At 45.2% G+C, this 19,940-nt stretch overlaps 2 protein-coding genes across 2 annotated transcripts; one reads left to right on the top strand and one right to left on the bottom strand.

The window, feature by feature from the left end:
* On the top strand, positions 1,925–3,863 carry LOC110435634. Its single transcript, XM_021461400.1, has 2 exons — positions 1,925–3,764; positions 3,850–3,863. Exons 1-2 carry the CDS (start codon positions 1,925–1,927, stop codon positions 3,861–3,863), a joined length of 1,854 nt encoding a protein of 617 aa, XP_021317075.1.
* Positions 14,310–17,572, bottom strand: LOC8069305 (heavy metal-associated isoprenylated plant protein 32). Its single transcript, XM_002448933.2, has 4 exons — positions 17,432–17,572; positions 16,758–16,857; positions 16,235–16,310; positions 14,310–15,949 (listed from the first exon to the last, which is right to left on the bottom strand). The coding sequence occupies exons 2-4, from the start codon at positions 16,785–16,787 to the stop codon at positions 14,547–14,549; spliced, it is 1,509 nt and encodes a 502-aa protein (XP_002448978.1). The 5' UTR covers positions 16,788–16,857; positions 17,432–17,572; the 3' UTR covers positions 14,310–14,546.

The raw sequence follows: 19,940 nt of genomic DNA, 5'->3' as shown, positions 1-19,940 counted from the left end.
TTTATAATCTTTATTTGAGTTTAGGAAAAGCCGCACTATAAAGGGGAATTCTAGAATTGTTGATCAATTGTGCAACCAGATGCTCATCTTATCAAAACAACTTCCTCTTTCTCAGCCAAAGCAGCTAGCAAAACAGTTTACCTCTTAACCTGCTCTGGCCAGGGTGGCAGTGCCGCCCATCATGGGCGGCAGTGCCGCCCTCTTATGACCGTTGGGACCCAGGGGAGGTATATACCTCTGGACGCTCCTCACAACGGTTATCACCAACCTCAGACGACTTACCTCGTGCTCAGACAGAATAGAGCTCTCTCTCTCCCCTCCATTGTTGCTCCTCCTTCATCAAGCAATCTTTGATTTCAACCATCATTCCTTGAGAGAAAAGGCAGCAAAACTCGATTGGAGAGTAGATCCATCGTTCCCCAAAGTCTAAGAGCATTTGGTTCACGTTTGGTCGGCGATTCTAGGGTTTGTTACTCTTGGAGCTTGCTCCTAGCCGGCTAGGCGTCGCCCATGAGCTTGCCATCCTGTGTGGCAGCCTTGGGAGGTTTGTAAACTTGTTTTTGCAGCTAAGAAATCACCCCTCACTTCAAGAGTTTACTCTCTTGACTTGAGAACGAGGGTAGGGCAAGCCTTTGTGGCAAGCCTAAGCCTTTGTGGCTTCCTCAACAACGTGGACCTAGGCAAGCCTTTGTGGTGAGCTGAACCACGGGATAAATCTCTGAGTCTTGTGTGCTCCTTGCAGTTTATTTCTCAAAGTTTTACTCTTCTAGGGTTTGGCAACCCGATCTAATCTTGTGAGACTTTTCTGTGGTATCCAGTCTTCGTACTGGATATGTTCTTTGTTTTGCAGGATTGGACTCTTCTTTACCTAAGTTAATTTACTACGATTTCCTAACACCGTGGGATTTTTATTTGCAGGCCGGCAGTGCCGCCCTAGTAGGCCGGCAGTGCCGCCCTCTGTTCTAACACAATGTTGAGTTATTTTTTTTAAACAGGCCTATTCACCCCCCCCTCTAGGCCTCCTTTGCTTCCAGGAGATCCTACAAGTGGTATCAGAGCCTCGTTACTTCAGATACGCTTCACCGCGTGAAGTATAGAAGTTGGAGGAGGTTCGAGACCCGTTCGAGAACCAAAGGATGATGTGATTGTCGAGGATACAAGGAGTGGCAGTGAAATGTCACTGTCCACAGCAAGCAATGCCACCCTCAAAGATGACAAGACCACCGATGCGGAAAGAAAGAAAGAAAGAAGAGCAAGAAGAGAAGCAAGGAGAAAAGCAAAAGAAGAACAACAAAAGCATGATGAGAAGCTGAAGAGAAAAGAAGAAAGAAAGCACATACGCGAAGAAAGAGCAAAAAGAAGGGCTGCAAGAACAAAGCAAGAAGAAAAGAAGACCTATGATGCTTCTTCTAGTGAGCTATCTAGTATCTCGGAAGATGGTGATGATGATGCATCGTATCACATTTCCAAGGAACAAGGGAAGAACAAGAAAAAGGCAAACAAGGACAGGGAGAGCAGCAACAAGAAGAAATATTCAGCTGTATCCTTTAATTATTCTTACTTGACTAATCATGACCGCAAGTCCTTCATTAACGTGCCCGCCGGGAAGCTGCCTCATTTCGATGGGACAAACTTTGCCAAGTGGAAGCACTTGATGAAGGCTTATCTTATCGGTCTTCACCCCGGTCTTTGGGAAATTGTGTGTAGTGGATTTCAAACACCGGAGAATCCCGAAGAGCCAACAAATGAAGAGCTAGCTGCTGTCCACCTCAATGGTCAAGCCACAAGCATTCTCCTTAGTGCTCTAGATGAAAATGAGTACAATAGAGTGATAAATGTTGATGTGGCAAAACAGATTTGGGACACCTTGCATCTTGCACATGAAGGTGTGGACAAAGTGAGAAGAGCCAAAATTGACCTACTAATGGCTAAGCTAAATAGGTTTGTGATAATTGATGGAGAAGGTCCTCAAGAGATGTTTGATAGATTGATGACCTTGGTTGGCAAAATTAGAGGGTATGGTTGTGAAGAACTTGATGATCACAAGGTAGTAAAAATCATGTTGGAAGCATACTCACCAAGAAATGAGACCGTAGTCACCTTGATTAGGGATAAGAAAAAGTTTGAGCACTTCACACCAAATGATGTGCTTGGAAGATTATTGACTTTTGACATGCAAAGAGAAGAAGCAAATGAGAGAAGGAAGCTCGGTGAGCTGCAAGCAAAACTAGATGGCATGAAGATTAAAGAAGTTGCTCTCAAAGCCAATAAATCAAGCAAGAAAGGAAGCTCAAACAAGATCAAGGACAGCAAGCAAGCATCAACAAATCAATCCAAAGAACCAAAACAAGTGCAAACAAGAGAGGACACAAGCTCATCTTCAAGTGAAGAAGAAGGAACACAAGGGGCTGATTTCGAGAAAATTGATGACATGGCTTTGTTTATAAGGAAGTATCACAAGGGGCTGAAGCAAAATGGATATAAAGTTGTCCAAAGAAAGTTTCCAAACAAGAAAAAGAAAACTTACTATAACTGTGGCAGCACCGATCATTTTGTTGCCAAGTGTCCTTATGAGAAGAAGGAGAATAACTACAAGAGGGACAACACTAGAGAAGGCAAGCATGAATACAAGAAGAAAAATAAGCAATTGGGAGAAGCACATATTGGACATGAGTGGGATTCAACTAAAGAGTCAAGTGATGAGGATATGAAAGTTGCAACCTTGGCGATTCAAGGATCATCCTCAACACCGAAGCTCTTCTCCAACATGTCCGATGACGATGATCATATCTCCCCTCACATTTGTCTCATGGCAAAGGGTGAGAAGGTAAAAACGAAATCTAAATCCTCTTTAATTCCCAGTGATATATCAAGTAGTGAACTTAGTGAAAGCTCTAGTGATGATGATCTTAGTGACAATGATGAATTCGTTCAAATAACAAGAAATTTAGATCCTAAGACCAAAGTATTTATCACTAAACTATTGGAGGATTTAGAGAGTGTGCGAGCTGAGCTAGCAACAAGAGATGATGACTTACTTGAGCAAGAAAATATGTACATTGCGTGTAAGGAAGCTCTTGTGCTGGAGAGAAGTGAGGTGGACTCTTTGACCAAGGTCTTGACCGAGGAACAAAGAGAACATGCTCTCACAAAGAAGGCAAATATTGCACTCAACGATAAGTATTGTGTCTTAAAGGAAAAGCACAACAAACTCGAGAAGCAATATTATCTTCTTTTGGAGAGCAACTCACAGCCCTCTAGTACAAAAGACACCTCTAATTCCTCCACTAGCTTAAAATGTGAAACTTGCCATAATGTTGACAAAAATACTTATGCTACTAACCTTATGAACATATGTGAAATGAGAAAAGAGATCTCAAGATTAAATGTTGTGATAAGTGAGAAGTGCAACAAGGTTAGTAGTGGCAAGGAGAGTTCATCAAAGAAAACACAATACAAGGATGGAAGACACCCCTATATAAGGGATGGACTTGGTCTAAAGAAAGGGGCCAAGACAAATGGAAGAAAGGTAATAAATGGATATGAGTGTGTGAAATTTACTAGCAAAGGAAAAATAGGTACAGAACAGCCTGCACAGAAGGTGACACCATGGCTGCCTCGAGCAGCACTGCCAACCAAGGGCGGCAGTGCCGCCACCCACTGGAAAGGGAAGGCTACCCATACCTCCTACGCTAGTGACAAGTCCAAAAGGCACATGTTCCCGCAGGAGAAAAAGATTCAGAAGCCAAGAGATCCAGTCTGGGGTACATCAAGCAAGCTTAAGTATCAACCCAAGGCACAAATATTTCAACAAAGCTTGAACTCTAGTTTTGTGCTGAAAAACAACAGCAAAGGGGAAGTGATTGCCAAATATATTGGCAAGGACAGAAATATTTATCTTCACACCTCTATTTGGGTTCCTAAGGTTCTTGTGACTAACATGAGAGGCCCCAATAATGATTGGGGACCTAAACCTAGCAACTAAACTTGTTTTGTAGGCATACTCCTCCGGTGGATCAAGTTGGGTGCTTGATAGTGGCTGTACAAATCATATGACCGGAGAAAGGAGTATGTTCACATCATATTCCCCAACAACAAACTCCAATGACAACATTGTTTTTGGTGATAACTCAAAAGGGGAAGTGATAGGTCTTGGTAAAGTAGCTATATCACTTGATCATTCTATTTCAAATGTTTTACATGTTGATTCGTTGAGTTACAATTTGCTGTCCGTTTCTCAACTATGTGAAATGGTATACAATTGTCTCTTTACGGATAAGGGCGTGGAAGTTTTCAAGAGGGAGGATGCCTCTATTGTCTTTACGGGTCGGTTGAAAAATAAACTTTACCTTGTTGACTTCAGCAAGAGTGAAACCAAGATTGAGACCTGTTTAGTGGCAAAATCCAGCATGGGTTGGTTGTGGCATCGACAGCTAGCTCATGTTGGGATGAGGAATTTGGCCAAACTCTTGAAAGACAACCACATCCTTGGACTAACAAATGTTAGTTTTGAAAAGGACAGGATTTGCAGCGCTTGCCAGGCCGGAAAACAAGTAGGTGTACCTCACCCACCAAAGAGCATAATGACTACCACTCAACCCTTGGAGTTGATACACATGGATCTCTTTGGACCGGTCGCCTACCTAAGCTTTGGGGGTAACAAATATGGATTAGTAATTGTTGATGATTATTCACGTTTCACTTGGGTGTTCTTTGTCTATGATAAGTGTCAGGTACAAGACAAGGTGAAAACCTTCGTCAGACGAGCACAAAAGGAATTCGGTCTTCCCATCAAGAAAGTAAGAAGTGACAATGGGACCGAATTAAAAAACACTCAAGTTGAAGAGTTTCTTGATGATGAAGGTATCAAGCATGAATTTTCAACCGCGTACACCCCACAACAAAATGGTGTGGTAGAGAGGAAGAATAGAACAATTATTGACATGGCAAGAACTATGCTTGATGAATACAAGACGTCGGATATATTTTGGTATGAGGCCATCAACACCGCTTGTCATGCCATCAATCGTCTCTACCTACACAAGAAACTCAAGAAGACTTCCTATGAGCTTCTCACCGGTAACAAACCCAAGGTGTCTTACTTTAGAGTGTTTGGGTGTAAGTGCTTCATACTAAACAAAAGACCTAAAACCTCTAAGTTTGCACCTAAAGTAGATGAAGGTTTTCTTCTTGGCTATGGATCAAATGAGCACGCCTATCGAGTCTTCAATAAAACTCTAGGTAGAGTTGAAGTGTCGATAGATGTGACATTTGATGAATCTAATGGCTCTCAAGTGGAGCAAGTTGATCTAAGTGTTGTAGGAAAGGAAGATCCACCTTGTAAGGCAATCAAGCAAATGTCCATCGGTGACATTAGGCCACTGGAAGGACAAGTCTCAGAAGAGGAGGATCCACCAGCTGTTGCTGCACAAATTTCCGCTGACGTACTCGACAAGGATGTGCAACACACACCTGCTGGAAATCAGCAGGGCGGCAGTGCCGCACCTAAGGGCGGCAGTGCCGCCCCCTCAACCTCAGCAGCAGACCCTCCTGTTCCTACATCACAAGTTGAAGGGCTCAACCTAGAGCCCATTTTTGAACAAGAAGAAGCTGAAGACTCAGAGGAGCAGACAAATCTTAATGAGTATCCAAGACTTCGACAAACTATACAACGAGATCATCCCATCGACAACATTCTTGGAAGCATTCGAAAAGGGGTAACAACCAGATCTCATTTGGTTAACTTTTGTCAATTTTACTCGTTTGTCTCCTCTTTGGAACCACTCAAGGTAGAGCAAGCACTTGGAGATCCGGATTGGGTCATGGCAATGCAAGAAGAGCTCAACAACTTTGAGAGAAATCAAGTTTGGACCTTAGTTGAAAGGCCAAATACCAATGTTATTGGAACAAAATGGGTCTTTCGCAACAAGCAAGATGAACATGGTGTGGTGACAAGAAACAAGGCAAGATTGGTAGCTCAAGGTTTTACTCAAGTAGAGGGATTGGATTTTGAAGAAACATATGCACCGGTAGCACGGCTTGAGGCAATTCGAATGCTCTTAGCCTTTGCTGCCCATCATGACTTCAAGTTATATCAAATGGATGTCAAGAGTGCATTCCTCAACGGTCCAATACAAGAATTGGTCTACGTTGAGCAACCACCGGGATTTGAAGACCCCAAGTTTCCAAACCATGTATTCAAACTCCAAAAGGCGCTCTATGGGCTGAAACAAGCACCAAGAGCATGGTATGAATGCCTTAAGGAATTCTTGCTCAAACAAGGCTTTGACATAGGGAAAGCCGACCCTACACTCTTCACTCATAAAGTTCGTAATGATATATTTGTGTGCCAAATATATGTCGATGACATAATATTTGATAGTACTAATCATTTGTATGTTGAATAATTTAGTAGGACCATGACAAAGAGGTTTGAGATGTCCATGATGGGCGAATTGAAGTTCTTCCTTGGGTTTCAAATCAAACAAGTGAAGGATGGAACTTTCATAAGTCAAACCAAGTACACTCATGATATGCTCAAGAAGTTTGACATGGTGAATGCAAAGCCTATCAAAACACCCATGCCAACTAATGGACATCTTGATCTAAATGAAGAAGGGACAGCCGTGGATATTAAGGTATATCGCTCCATGATTGGCTCCCTTCTCTACTTATGTGCTTCTAGGCCGGACATAATGCTTAGTGTGTGCATGTGTGCTAGATTTCAAGCCAACCCGAAAGAGTGTCACTTAGTGGCTGTTAAGAGAATTTTACGATATCTAGTTCACACACCGAACCTTGGCTTGTGGTATCCTAGGGGTTCCAAGTTCAATCTACTTGGCTATTCGGACTCCGATTACGCCGGTTGCAAAGTAGATAGAAAAAGCACTTCGGGGACATGTCAATTCCTTGGACGGTCCTTAGTGTCTTGGAGCTCTAAGAAGCAAAATTGTGTAGCCCTTTCCACCGCGGAGGCCGAGTATGTTGCAGCCGGCGCATGCTGTGCTCAACTACTTTGGATGAAGCAAACCCTTAAAGATTTCAGATGTCACTTCACCAAAATCCCATTATTGTGTGACAATGAAAGCGCCATAAAGCTTGCAAATTAATCCCATAAGCCACTCAAGAACTAAACATATAGACATCCGACATCATTTCTTGAGAGACCACGAAGCTAAAGGAGATATCAAAATTTGCCATGTGAGCACCGAAAAGCAACTAGCCGATATCTTCACTAAACCCCTCGATGAGTCAAGGTTTTGTGAGCTGCGTAGTGAACTAAATATCCTTGATTCTCGTAACGTGACTTGAAATCCAGCACACGTGTGTTTGTCAACCTAGCGACATAGGCAAAATCTTGAAAAATTGATTCACTTGTTTTCAAAAACATTTTTAAAATGTCTCTTAGTATTATGATCATAGTATGTATTGTTGATTGTGTTCTGATCATAATATTTAGAGATTATCATGTCCTTATCTAAAGTAAAGAATAGGAAAAGGTTTTAGCTATAACCCTGCAATTTGGGCAGGGCGGCAGTGCCGCCCATTAAGGCCGGCAGTGCCGCCCTTTGAATCCACAGCGGATTCGGGTCCAATTTGACAGAGGCGCGGGGCCCGTCTCTCTCTACCTCTTGTCTCTCTGGCTCCGCCCCTCTTCTTTCCCTTCTCTCTCAGATTGCGCCAGCACCTCCCTCTCTTCCTCTCCTCTCCTCTAGGGTTAGGGCAAGGTGCAAGTGCTCTTGGCCGTGATCTCCACGGCCCTTGGCGAGTTCCCAGCCTCTCCTCTCGTTGCTGGTGACTGCCTCCCCTCGCTCAAGCTTTGGGCATTGCTCTTCTTTCCTCTTCACTCAACGCATAAGGTAAAAGCCTAACCCCAATTTCTTCGATCCATGGAATATGATGCTCTGACTAGGGATTTGAGTTTCTGGGGTGAGTATGAAGGTTTTGGGAATAGTTTGTGTGAATAAATCGAGTTGATTTGGAAGTTCACGGTTAGGGGGATCTCGGGTAGGGCGGCAGTGCCGCCCTCGGAGGGCGACAGTGCCGCCCCCAGCAGAATGAACCTGCTGACTTGATTTCTCCCTGGCAAAGGACTCTCAAATGGATTGGATTTATTCTTACAAAGTATTTTACAAAATCTCTCATACTTACCCTACCAAGTCTCTAGTTAGGGTTTCACTTGTTGGTTGGATAGAACTATGTTTCTGAAATTGTGATATGTAGTAGAGGTTGTTGAAACAAGGATTTAATTAGAATGAGAAAGATTTGACATGAAGTAGTGAAGCCACTGAGGGCGGCAGTGCCGCCCCTTCCAAGCTGATTCAAAACAGTTGGCTTCTCACTTCATATCCAATCTTCTTCTAATTTAAACCTGTTGCAGCTATCTTTACAACATACTTAAACAGTTTCTTATCCAATCCTATTACCTCTTTGCCTAGATGGATCGAGGAGGAGATGATGCTAGAGGAAAGAGAAAAGTGTTGACAAAGCAATTAGCTCGCAGAGGCAGGGGGAGGACAGCTGGAGGCAGTGGTGCAGCACCAAGAGCCACCGATAGAGCAGCACATGATCAATATGTGGCTGAGGAGGAAATGAATCAAAGGATTGGATACACCATTCCAATTATGCATGGTACACCAAATCACCTCACTGAGTTTGATAACAGCTATATGAGGGACAACGGGGATCAGTTTGTTCTCACAGAGCCTCACAACAACGTGAGACATGCAGTGGTTGACTACGGGAGGAGTTGGAAGGCCACTAGTGATGCTAGAGAGATTGATCCCTATGCTGCAGACAAGCTTTTGGGGGTTGATTACAGATTTTGGAATGTCTTCCACTCCAACTTCTATGCCACAGCCATCATGACAAAGCCTAAGGGAAAAATCTGCAAAATGCAATATGTTGATTTCAATGAGTTGCAAGATAGAAGTGAGTTTGCTGCTGCAATAAAAACCTGTGATAGATTCCAGTTGACCGATATCATGAGCTTCAGGTATGATTGGAATAGAGAAATCCTTGCACAGTTTCATGCCACATATTTTTGGAACAGGGATGAGGATGAGATTCACTGGATGACAGATGGTAGGCATTATCGCATTGATTTTGTCACCTTTTGTCGTATTCTTGGTTTTGGACAGATTCACGGATCCTTTAGTAGGATCCATGATGTGCGTCGCCTTGAGCCACATGAGGTGAGCTTTATGTGGGAAGATCCTAGCAAGGCTGATGGGAGAAGGACAGGGTTAAAGGCAATTTATTACACCATGAACAACCTGTTTAGAATCACCCTCAATCCTAAGGACAATGCAACTGATCTAAATGGATATATCACTAATGTGTTGTCTAGATTCCCAGGAAAGATTCAATGTGGGGAGATTTATTTGGGTTGAGTTGGCCTATGCCATGGATGATGGGCGAAGATCGCTGCCATATGCACCCTACCTAATGTTCATGATTGAGAGGGTTTCAAGTCAGAGATTCCCCAAGGACTGCATTCATGGTGTCTACAACATAAAGAAGACACATGGGGGTAAGGATAGCAGCGGGGCAGCAGCTGGTTCACCCATTAGAGAGACTTCCTTTGCTCACAGAGATGTTCCTGAGTCCTCTAGGAGTGGCAAGAAAAAGAAGAGCAAGAAGCTGGAAAAAAATGAGTGAATGGATTAAGGCTATTTTTGCTACATGCACCTATGCTGCGAACACTGCTTATGAGGATCGTTTGGAGAACAGAGAGGCAGTTAGGGAAGCTAGGGAGTTGGCTGGTCTTCCCCCTCTTGCACCAGTTAGGCCTCCTCCTCAATTCCCTAACCTACCTAGTCTGTCAGACACATCTTCTGAGGATGAGCAGCCCCATGGAGATACACAGGAGCAGCATTTTGAGCAGCCTGATGGTGATGACAGTGATGATGAGGGAATCCGGGCAGCAGAAGAAGATCCACAGGTTTAGGAGACCTTACTGCGTGTCTACTCTCGTCGCCCTCGTGACCCTTCAGAGGCAGCTGGGCCTTCTTCGTCAGCTCCACCCCGCCGTTCAGGACGCTTCACCTCGACCACTCACGTTCAGGGACGGGCTAGAGTTGACTCCAGCAGCGATGACGAGTGATTTCTCTTCTTTTCTCTTCTCTTTTTGGTGCTTGACGCCAAAGGGGGAGAAAATTAGAGGGGTCAAATTATTTTCGAGATCTAGCTGCGTTTCTTGTTTTAGCTTGTGAGAGAGATCAGTTGAAAAACTCTACTTTATGTATTATCGCTACCTTATCTTACTATTTGCTTTGGATATGGACATGTATTTAAGACCAGCAGTTTCTTTATGGTGTTTTAGTTCACTGTGTTGTTTCTCCTCTCTAGTTTCTGCTATGTTTTTCTGTCTGTGGTCTGACTGTTGGGTGATAGGCCGGCAGTGCCGCCCTGTGCCTCAACAGTCAAGTAGCTTTGCTGTTTATCTGTCTGTGCTTCACGTCTTGTCTTGTGACACTTTGCACTTCACCCCACAGCAGGCATGGATGTAGGGGGAGGCCCTCCTACCTGAAGTTGTAAAACCTTGCATCATAAAGCAAGTTCTTAGGATTCAATCCTCATTTACATCTTCAGGGGGAGGCCCCTATTTACCTAGCTCGAAAATCTTAATTCTTGTTTATATTGTTGGAAGCCCTAATTAGGTTGTCATCAATCACCAAAAAGGGGGAGATTGTAAGTGCAATCAAGCCCTATTGTGGGTTTTGGTGATAATGACAACAAAATTAGAAGACTAACAAGTTTTATCGAGTTAATGAGCAGGGGATCAAACTATAGATGTGATGAACAGGTTGCTGGTGTTCTGAAAGCATGTTGGAGCTGATCCAAACTCAAGGACGTGTTACTCAGTTTTATAATCTTTATTTGAGTTTAGGAAAAGCCGCACTATAAAGGGGAATTTTAGAATTGTTGATCAATTGTGCAACCAGATGCTCATCTTATCAAAACAACTTCCTCTTTCTCAGCCAAAGCAGCTAGCAAAACAGTTTACCTCTTAACCTGCTCTGGCCAGGGCGGCAGTGCCGCCCTCTTATGACCGTTGGGACCTAGGGGAGGTATATACCTCTGGACGCTCCTCACAACGGTTATCACCAACCTCAGACGACTTACCTCGTGCTCAGACAGAATAGAGCTCTCTCTCTCTCTCCCCTCCATTGTTGCTCCTCCTTCATCAAGCAATCTTTGATTTCAACCATCATTCCTTGAGAGAAAAGGCAGCAAAACTCGATTGGAGAGTAGATCCATCATTCCCCAAAGTCTAAGAGCATTTGGTTCACGTTTGGTCGGCGATTCTAGGGTTTGTTACTCTTGGAGCTTGCTCCTAGCCGGCTAGGCGTCGCCCATGAGCTTGCCATCCTGTGTGGCAGCCTTGGGAGGTTTGTAAACTTGTTTTTGCAGCTAAGAAATCACCCCTCACTTCAAGAGTTTACTCTCTTGACTTGAGAACGAGGGTAGGGCAAGCCTTTGTGGCAAGCCTAAGCCTTTGTGGCTTCCTCAACAACGTGGACCTAGGCAAGCCTTTGTGGTGAGTTGAACCACGGGATAAATCTCTGAGTCTTGTGTGCTCCTTGCAGTTTATTTCTCAAAGTTTTACTCTTCTAGGGTTTGGCAACCCGATCTAGTCTTATGAGACTTTTCTGTGGTATCCAGTCTTCGTACTGGATCTGTTCTTTGTTTTGCAGGATTGGACTCTTCTTTACCTAAGTTAATTTACTGCGATTTCCTAACACCGTGGGATTTTTATTTGCAGGCCGGCAGTGCCGCCCTAGTAGGCCGGCAGTGCCGCCCTCTGTTCTAACACAGTGTTGAGTTATTTTTTTTAAACAGGCCTATTCACCCCCCCCCCCTCTAGGCCTCCTTTGCTTCTAGGAGATCCTACAGGATGTCGTCGATAGCTTCTGTGCGTGCCATGCCTGCAACATAAGGAAGTAAGGCCAGCAGTGGCCGCCCGTATACCACCTCAAATGTGTCATCTGTAGCCCCTAATGGTACAGTACGTATTGTAGCTAGCAATATTCAGCCAATGGAAGCCAGTCTAGCCATACTCAAGGATGGTCACCTATGATGCATCGTAAGTACATAGCGATAGACTGATTCACCACCTTGGACCGGTCGTGTTTGAGGGTGGAACGCCATGCTCCATCTGTAGCTTGACGTCGGCCATCTTGAACATGTCACGCCACACAGAGAGGTGCATGAGGCAGCACGCACAAGCGCCACCTCGGGCTGGTGACCTCTGATGAGTTTCTTTCCTTACGGTTCTCAATCTAATATTCTTGTTCTTCTGTTCTTGACTGCTTGTTGCTTGATTTCCCCCTTTTCCCTCCCCGTGGCAGCAGCAAATTCGATTAGTGCTGCTCCTATGTTAGCTATGGTGGCATGGAGAGAGAGAAGGTATATAAGTAGAGGGGAATTTAGACTTTGTTTCCTTCATAACAATACTCGATAGCCACTATAAAATTTAGAGTCTGCTCCTATATTAATTAGTTTTCATGAGCTACTATAGAATTCCTTCATCTACGTATGCAAACTATCAAGTGATTTTTGAGCTCACATGCATATATGATAAATCAAAATATTCACCATTGTTCCCAATCTAGAAATTAAACCACAGGTTTCTCTATTTCAAGACCATGAAATGAGGCAATAAAAGGTGCATACTAGTTTTGATGAACTACTATAAGCTTCCTTCACCTCGATATTCAAATTGTCAAGTGATTTCAAGCACAAATGGTATATAAATTAAACAAAAATGCACCATCATTCACAATCTAAAAAACCATAAATTTCTCTATTTCTGGACCACAAAATGAACCATGCTAGTGTGAAATATGAGAGGATGAATCTGCTAACCTTTTAGCACCAAAAATGGATGGAGGAGTCGAAGGAGGTGTTGAAATGTCGACCAGCGACGAGCAAGAACAAAGAGCTTGAAATGGCTCGGGACGGAGGAGAAAGGAGAGAGAGAGAGAGAGAGAGAGAGAGAGAGAGAGAGAGAGAGAGAGAGAGTATATGTCAGGCTCTGTAGTCTCGGTTTGTGATACGAACCCGGACTATAGATTGACTTCTAATCTCGGTTGGAGCCACCAATCGGTTTTAAAGCTTTAGCCATGGCTGGTGGCTCCAATCAGGACTGTAAGTGGACCTTTAGTCCCGGTTTGAGCCACAAATCGGGACTAAAAGTTCCCTCCTACACCTCTCCCGCAAGAGCTATGTGTCTAGCTGTTAGTCCCGGTTGGTATGCCTAACCGGGACAAATACTTTCTTTAGCCCTAGGTCCAAAAGTCGCGACTGAAGGCTCGGATGGAAAGTCTCATCTGTACTAGTGAGGACATCCAAGTAATCAGTTCACTTCCAGTGCAGAGATGGATGATGTAGCAGGTTGGCATTACGACATCAAAGGTCATTTCTCAGTCAAATCGGACTATAAAGTGCATTGGGCTAGTGAAGAAAGGAGAATGCAGAAAGCTAGACCAGGAGCAAAGGAAGTGGAGGCAAGGATGACCTGTGGCAGAAACTATGGAAGTTTGATTGTCCACAGAAGATCAGACACTTTCTGCGGCGACTCGGCTACAATAGGCTTGTGCTGAGGAGCTTACAGCAACGGGGGCATGAAAACTGAGACAAGCTGCTGCCTATGCGAGAGATTAGATGCGGACGGTGATTATTTGTTTCCAAAATGCAAGGAGGTGAGGATAGTTTGGAGGGAGTTAAATTTGGAGGTGATGTGATGTCAACTAGTTGAATCTACCTCACCAAAAGAAATGGTATGCTTCATTCTAAAGTTAGAGCCTAAAACACAGATTACTGTCATACTGCTTTTGTGGCTCTGGTGAAACAAGTTTAGAGAAGAGGTAAGAATGAAGAAGACCGGCTCTAGAAGCAGCATATGTGACTACAACATTTTGGTGGAAAGAATTCAGACAAAGGGCACCCAAACCCTGTTGTCGGATTCCCGTCAATGAATGAAATGGGCCAAACCACAACAAGGAGTACTTAAGAACTGATGGTGCATATGACAATGTAACTAGCTCGGACGATTGGGGCTTTATAATTCGTGATGATCAAAGGCCTTATGGTGATGGCGGGCGTAGGTAAGGAACAATTCCTACATAGCGCTTTTCTAAGAGAGTACCATTGAGATGGCTTATCTTACCCGTTTCTAACCAAAACTTAGATCCTTCTGAATCCATAGGAGTTATTAGATACGAATACGAGAGAGTAGACAGGCCAAGAAATCGTGTGCAACATAACATGAACCACAATCTGGTTTTAAAATCAGGAATTTCAGTGATATAAATGTGCAAAAGCATCAGAGTACTAGAAACATATAGGTTTATCCTATGCAATAATATTGCAATGCATCCACTCTTTTACCGATTTTCTAATCTCCTATAAGAAGCAACCTATAATAATATAGGTTTATCCTATATGCAATGCAATGCATCCACTCTCCCATCCAGCCACGGCGATCTCCTCCGACGAGACCTGAACTCTCCTCTCCTACCCCGGCGACCGACCTCCACAGCTCACATCACCGAGCACGCGTTGGGGTTCTCGTCGCTGAACATGTTGTCGTGCGGGTGACGCTGCGGAGGGATCGCGTAGTAGTACGGCGCTGGCGGTGGGTACTGCGGCATCGGCGGGTACGACGGCATCGCCGGGCGCCCGTACCCGTACCCGTAGCTCGGCGGCGGCGGCGGATACCCCTGGCCGCCGTGGCCATGGTGGGTGTGGTGGTGGTTGCCCATTGGCATGCCCACGCCACCCATGTAGTAGGGGTGGCCGCCCATTGGCAGGCCGCCAGCCGGCTTGCCATGCGCGCCGCCGCCGCCGCCGCTCGGCTGTATGCCGGGGACACCCATGTGGGGAAGGCCCATCGGCATGCCACCAGCCGGCTTGCCGTGCGCACCGGCGCCAACCATATGGGGGTGGCCCATAGGCATGCTGACCAGGGGTCCGCCACCGCCCATCTGGACCATGGCGGGGAACCTGGCGCCGTCACCCGCGCCCATCATGTGGCCGGGCGGCCTCATCATCATCGGCGGAGCGCCGCCGGCCATCATGGGCCCGCCGAGACCAGCGTCGGCGGGGCCGCCGCCCTTCTTGCCCTGCCTGGGCTGGTTCTCTCCGCCCAGGCCGTTCTTCGGCGGCTGCTGCGCGCCGCCACCGCCACCCTTCTTGCCGCCGGCGCCATTGCCTCCGCCGTTGCCGTGGCCGCCACCAGCCTTCTTGTCGCCACCGCCGGCGGCCGGTGGCATGCCCATAGGCCTTGTCATCATCGCGGGGTCATCGTCGTCGAACATGTCGTCGTCGAGGTCATCGTCCTCATCCTCGAAATCGACGTCGTCGTACTCGTCGCCGAACCCGCTGCTGTCGTCGTCCCCGAACTCGTCGCCCCCGGGGAGGTCGAACTTCACTGTCCTCGGGTCCTTGGCCGCCACGGCCTTCGCTGGCGGCGCTGCCGCCGGGAACGGCATCGGCATCGGCATCGGCATCTTGCCGGCGCCCATGGGTATGGGTAGGAGCGTCGTCATCTGCTCGAAGCGCTGCGGCGTCGGCTGCGGGTGCGGCGGCGGTGCCACCATCTTCGCCTCCTTCGCACCGCCGGCAGCGGCGCCACCACCGCCCGCTCCACCCTTGGGCTGCTTGCCCTGGCCATGGTCCTTGCCGCCGGCATCCTTGGGCTGTTGTTGCAGCTGCTGCTGGCCCTTGCCGCCGTCATCCTTGGGCTGCTGCTGGCCCTTCCCGTTCCCATCGCTGCCAAGCTTGAGGTTCTGGAGCTGGACCTCCAGGGGAACGCCAGGCTTCTCTCCCCAGACGCGCACCGGCTTGCCGGACTTGTGGATCTTGGTGATGACGGTCTCTGGGTCCATCAGGCCGGTGACCGTCACCTTCCCCAGCGCTGCGTCGACGCTGCTCTGGTACACACCTGCACAACAAATCATCCCAGCGCATTTGTTCTTGTTAGAACACAAGAAAACGAGAGAGGAAAAAAATGCTATTTTGGAATGGACAGCGAAGTGTCCATCGTTTCAGTTATGAAGAAGAACAGAGCCTGACTTCTCTGAAGTCTGAACTGAACACACTCCAGATGTGATCTCATCTCATTCTCCCCGAGCAGCAGGGAAGAAGACGAACACTAAAGAAGGGAAATAGTAAAATAAAAACAAATAAAAAAGGCAAGCAATCGATGGTTCTTAATCCAGAAACTTACCATCAATTTTTTGAACAATCTTCTTCACTTTTTTGAGGCAGCCCTCGCAGTGGATGGGAACTTTGAGCTCCAGGGTCTGTGGTCAGAGAGAGAGATAGAGAGAGTCACAGAAACGGATTAGGAGAATTCGCAAAAAAAAAAAAGAAAAGGATTAGGAGAAGACAGATATGCGGGGTGAAACGTGCATATACATTGTGTGGAACATTTGAAGAAAAATGAATAGAAGGATCTTTCAAAACGTGCACATGACGGCGCAAAAGTTGCCTCTATGACCAAAGATGACATGATGCAGAGACATAAGACCATGTTAATGGGTGGGTAAATAATTTTGTGAAGTTTGAATTTTTCTTCTACTCTAGTCCAAAGCACCATGTGTTTTGGCATAGCAGTTGCCATGTGTACATAAAACCTCTCATGCAGCATGGCATGGAATGCATGTGAAGTGAAGTTGCTTGACCTGGAAGAACTGAGAAGAAGCAAACAAACAAACAAACAAACAAACAAGACAGGCAAACAAACGCACCTGGACCTTCAGGATATCCTGCCTGCTCATGCTGACCGGCCGACTTCTCACGCTCTGCCACACGTACGCTCCGATGGAAAGGCACGAGAGACCTTCAGATCTGAAATCAGGGAGAATTGAAATCAGGGAGGGAGGAGAAGAACAGTGACAGCGGCATCCGGCATGCAGAAGAAGCAATCCTCTTCCTCTCGTCTGCCTCTCTGAGAGAGTGAAGACTGAAGAGAGACGCACGAGCACCAGACGGACAAAAAAAACAGCAGGCTAGCCCCTTGCCCCCCTTTTTTTTAAAAGAGAAATCTTCTGCTTTTAAGAAAGCACCACGTTTGGATACAAAGGATACCAGTATCTCAAGCAAACAGAAAACAAACTAAACCTATTACACAGATAGGCAAAGTAGCCCCTTGCCCCTTGCTTGTTAGAGTCCGTATCTTGCAGAAAACCAAGACCAAATCAAGAGCCAGCCCCTGCAGTCAGCCGGGCAGCCGGCAGCTGCGCCTGCGTGGTCCAGGACCAGGAGAAACCAAAAAAAAAAGAAAAAAAAAAGGAAGAGACTCTCATCTCCTGGCTCCTCATGACTAATCCCACCACCTAATCTCTCTCTATTCACGGATCTACTATAGATGAAAACTAAGCACCTAGAGAAAATGACTGGAGTGGAGTTCATGCGCGTATACCTTCTTTTACTCCGCTCCTAGAGGTTGGTTGCCTTAGAAGCGGAAGGAAGACCTTTTAGCTTTCTTCTTCTTCCTCTTCTTCTTGACAAGGGGAAGGCTCTTTTTCTTTTCTTCCTTTTGAGGGGAAGAGAGAGAAGGCTTCTTCCGTTCTGAGATGGTGTTGTGTTATGTGAAAGATCATTACCCAAAGTGTGGTTTAAATAGGCTATGACATGGTGGTTTTCTTGGGTTTTTTTTGTTAAGAATTCTAATTTTAGAAATCGGTCCCTGTATTAATTCCACTAGGCTAGCAAGTATTATTACTATTATGACCTTTTGGAGGAAATAACAACTGTTCAACTAGAGAAATGGTGGAATATGCAGTACGAGAAGGAAAAGTTTAGCGTTTGTAGCATCATTAAATCAAGATATATGAACCAAACTATGAAAGAAGTGATCCTTTTTTTAGCCAGAGAAGCCGTGGAACAAAGTGGCATCGCCTATGTAGTATAAAAATGACTCCCGCGCTCATTGGAGCTTCACTCGACAAGCCGTCTCTGAAATTATGTAGAGATCCACCAAGAGCCATATAGTGGAACCGGAGCTAGAGCTATTCAAAACTCCCGCCAAAGAGGGTCTCTGTCGTATCAACACGTGTTCCGCACGAAACGTTACGTTTTGCATGGGAAACCATGCAGCGTACCGACGTCGTGGTAGGCAAGTTTGCTCGGACTAACGTAGTAACACATTTTTTGCTACATTTAATTAGTAATCTGATGTGATGAGAGCATGTGATGGGGATCCGTTAGTTGTCATTACAATGTACTTCAAGCATCCGTACTTTTCTATGATCGAAGCAAAACTGTCTTCGTAATAACTATGTCAGCAGTGTTAGCTCTACGTGTAAAGTTTCCGAAATTAGCAGAGCATACGTTAGATGCCCTCATTATAGGATGCGGTATATGACAAAGATTGTTCATGGATTCGGAGGCATAGGTCATGCTCGTAATACGCTAGACATGTTAGCTCTATGTTCCGTAACGTTTCCAAAATTTGTGGAACATATCTTAGATACCCTCGCTATAGAGCGTGTATACGACAATGACGATCAAGGATTCGACGACACAGACATGTTCCCTATGGGGACATTGTCAGTATCCTCAATTATTGAGAAGAATTAATTTTCTCTTATATACGACAATAATAAGTGGTCAATGTCATTAGACAAATCAAACCGCCGAAAACATACATTTAGAATATATGAACACCACTCCAACCACTTGTTAGGTTATTTTTCAGAGCACTAAAAATAATTTATATCTCAAAAATATGGACTAACAAGCGGGGTGAACTCTTCATACATGGATATTTTCTAAATTTTCCCACCTTTTACTATGGTGGTGAGGGTGGACAGGTTAACAACTGAAGTACTTGATTAGAAATAGTCCACAAGACGAGGGCTTGGATGCAAAAAAATACTGGAGGACAACGGATCCGGCCGCAGGCTGCAGCACATAGCAACACATGATGACTCATCCCACACCAAACCATGGTAATTAGCTACAGTTTATGGTAGCTCTAACCATCTTTGTCTCTTGTGGCGTGCTAGCCCGAGACGTAGTGCCATTACTCCCCTCCCTGCATGGCTGCATGCGACAATGCATATGATGTGCTAGAGACGCAACATCTCTCCATCTCTATCTCTATTTATATCTCTATCTCTATCTCCCTAGCTTGCTGCACAGGCAGCACAGTTCCGACGGCTAGCCACGATCCACTTTAGCCTGTGTAGACCACACATCATCCGCTGCTAGCGAATGCAATGTGGCGTCCATTGTCACGTCAGTTTGTAGAAATGGACGGTGGACAACAAAGTAACTCTCAATGATCATCATCATGTCCACGTTATAAGCTGGTCTAAGATTCTTTTTTTCTTCTTTTTCTTTCCGTTAGTTTGTTAGTGTCTTCTAGTGGTAGCAGTAGTAACTCTTCTTTATGTGCTTCCAAAAATTTTTGCTCTTCTGTTAGTGTCATCTAGTAGTAACTTTTAAATTTCTTCTATAGCTTGGACCTGGTTCACCATACGTTTTGTCACAGCATCGCCACACAAGAAAGCAGGCAAAATGCATGAAAAAGCCAGGCCATCGAAATACTGGTTGTCGACATGCATGGTTGTTCTTTACAGGACTACTCAATTAATAGATACACAGTTATATGTTGATATCGTCGATCATAACACAAGAGATATTCCGTAGGAAGTACACTAATTAGTAATTTCCATATATAAAAAAAAGGTTTTATTATATTAGTAGTGTCGTCTATATATGATATGGCCATCTGCAACCAAGGTATTTGAGTCATACAAGCATATTTTGGAGAAAAGATTTATAAACTAATCTACTACATTTAATGTTATGGCTATTGTATGTTGTTGCTACTAGAAATATGGTCATCTGCAGGAGGCAGGGTATCCAAGTCATACAAACATAATCTTGGAGAAAATATTCATAAACCAATATAATAAAATCTA

The sequence above is a fragment of the Sorghum bicolor genome, chromosome 5 (genome assembly GCF_000003195.3).
Source record: "Sorghum bicolor cultivar BTx623 chromosome 5, Sorghum_bicolor_NCBIv3, whole genome shotgun sequence".
Classification (NCBI taxonomy): Eukaryota; Viridiplantae; Streptophyta; class Magnoliopsida; order Poales; family Poaceae; genus Sorghum; species Sorghum bicolor.
This window is presented reverse-complemented; position numbering and strand designations above follow the sequence as displayed.

Coding starts and splice junctions, on each gene's coding strand:
- LOC110435634 (XM_021461400.1), top strand. CDS start 1,925: ATGGCTAAGCTAAATAGGTTTGTGATAATTGATGGAGAAGGTCCTCAA.
- LOC8069305 (XM_002448933.2), bottom strand. CDS start 16,787: ATGAGCAGGCAGGATATCCTGAAGGTCCAG. Junction 16,311..16,757: donor AGGATATCCTGAAGGTCCAG/GTGCGTTTGTTT, acceptor CTCTGACCACAG/ACCCTGGAGCTCAAAGTTCC. Junction 15,950..16,234: donor GATTGTTCAAAAAATTGATG/GTAAGTTTCTGG, acceptor TTTGTTGTGCAG/GTGTGTACCAGAGCAGCGTC.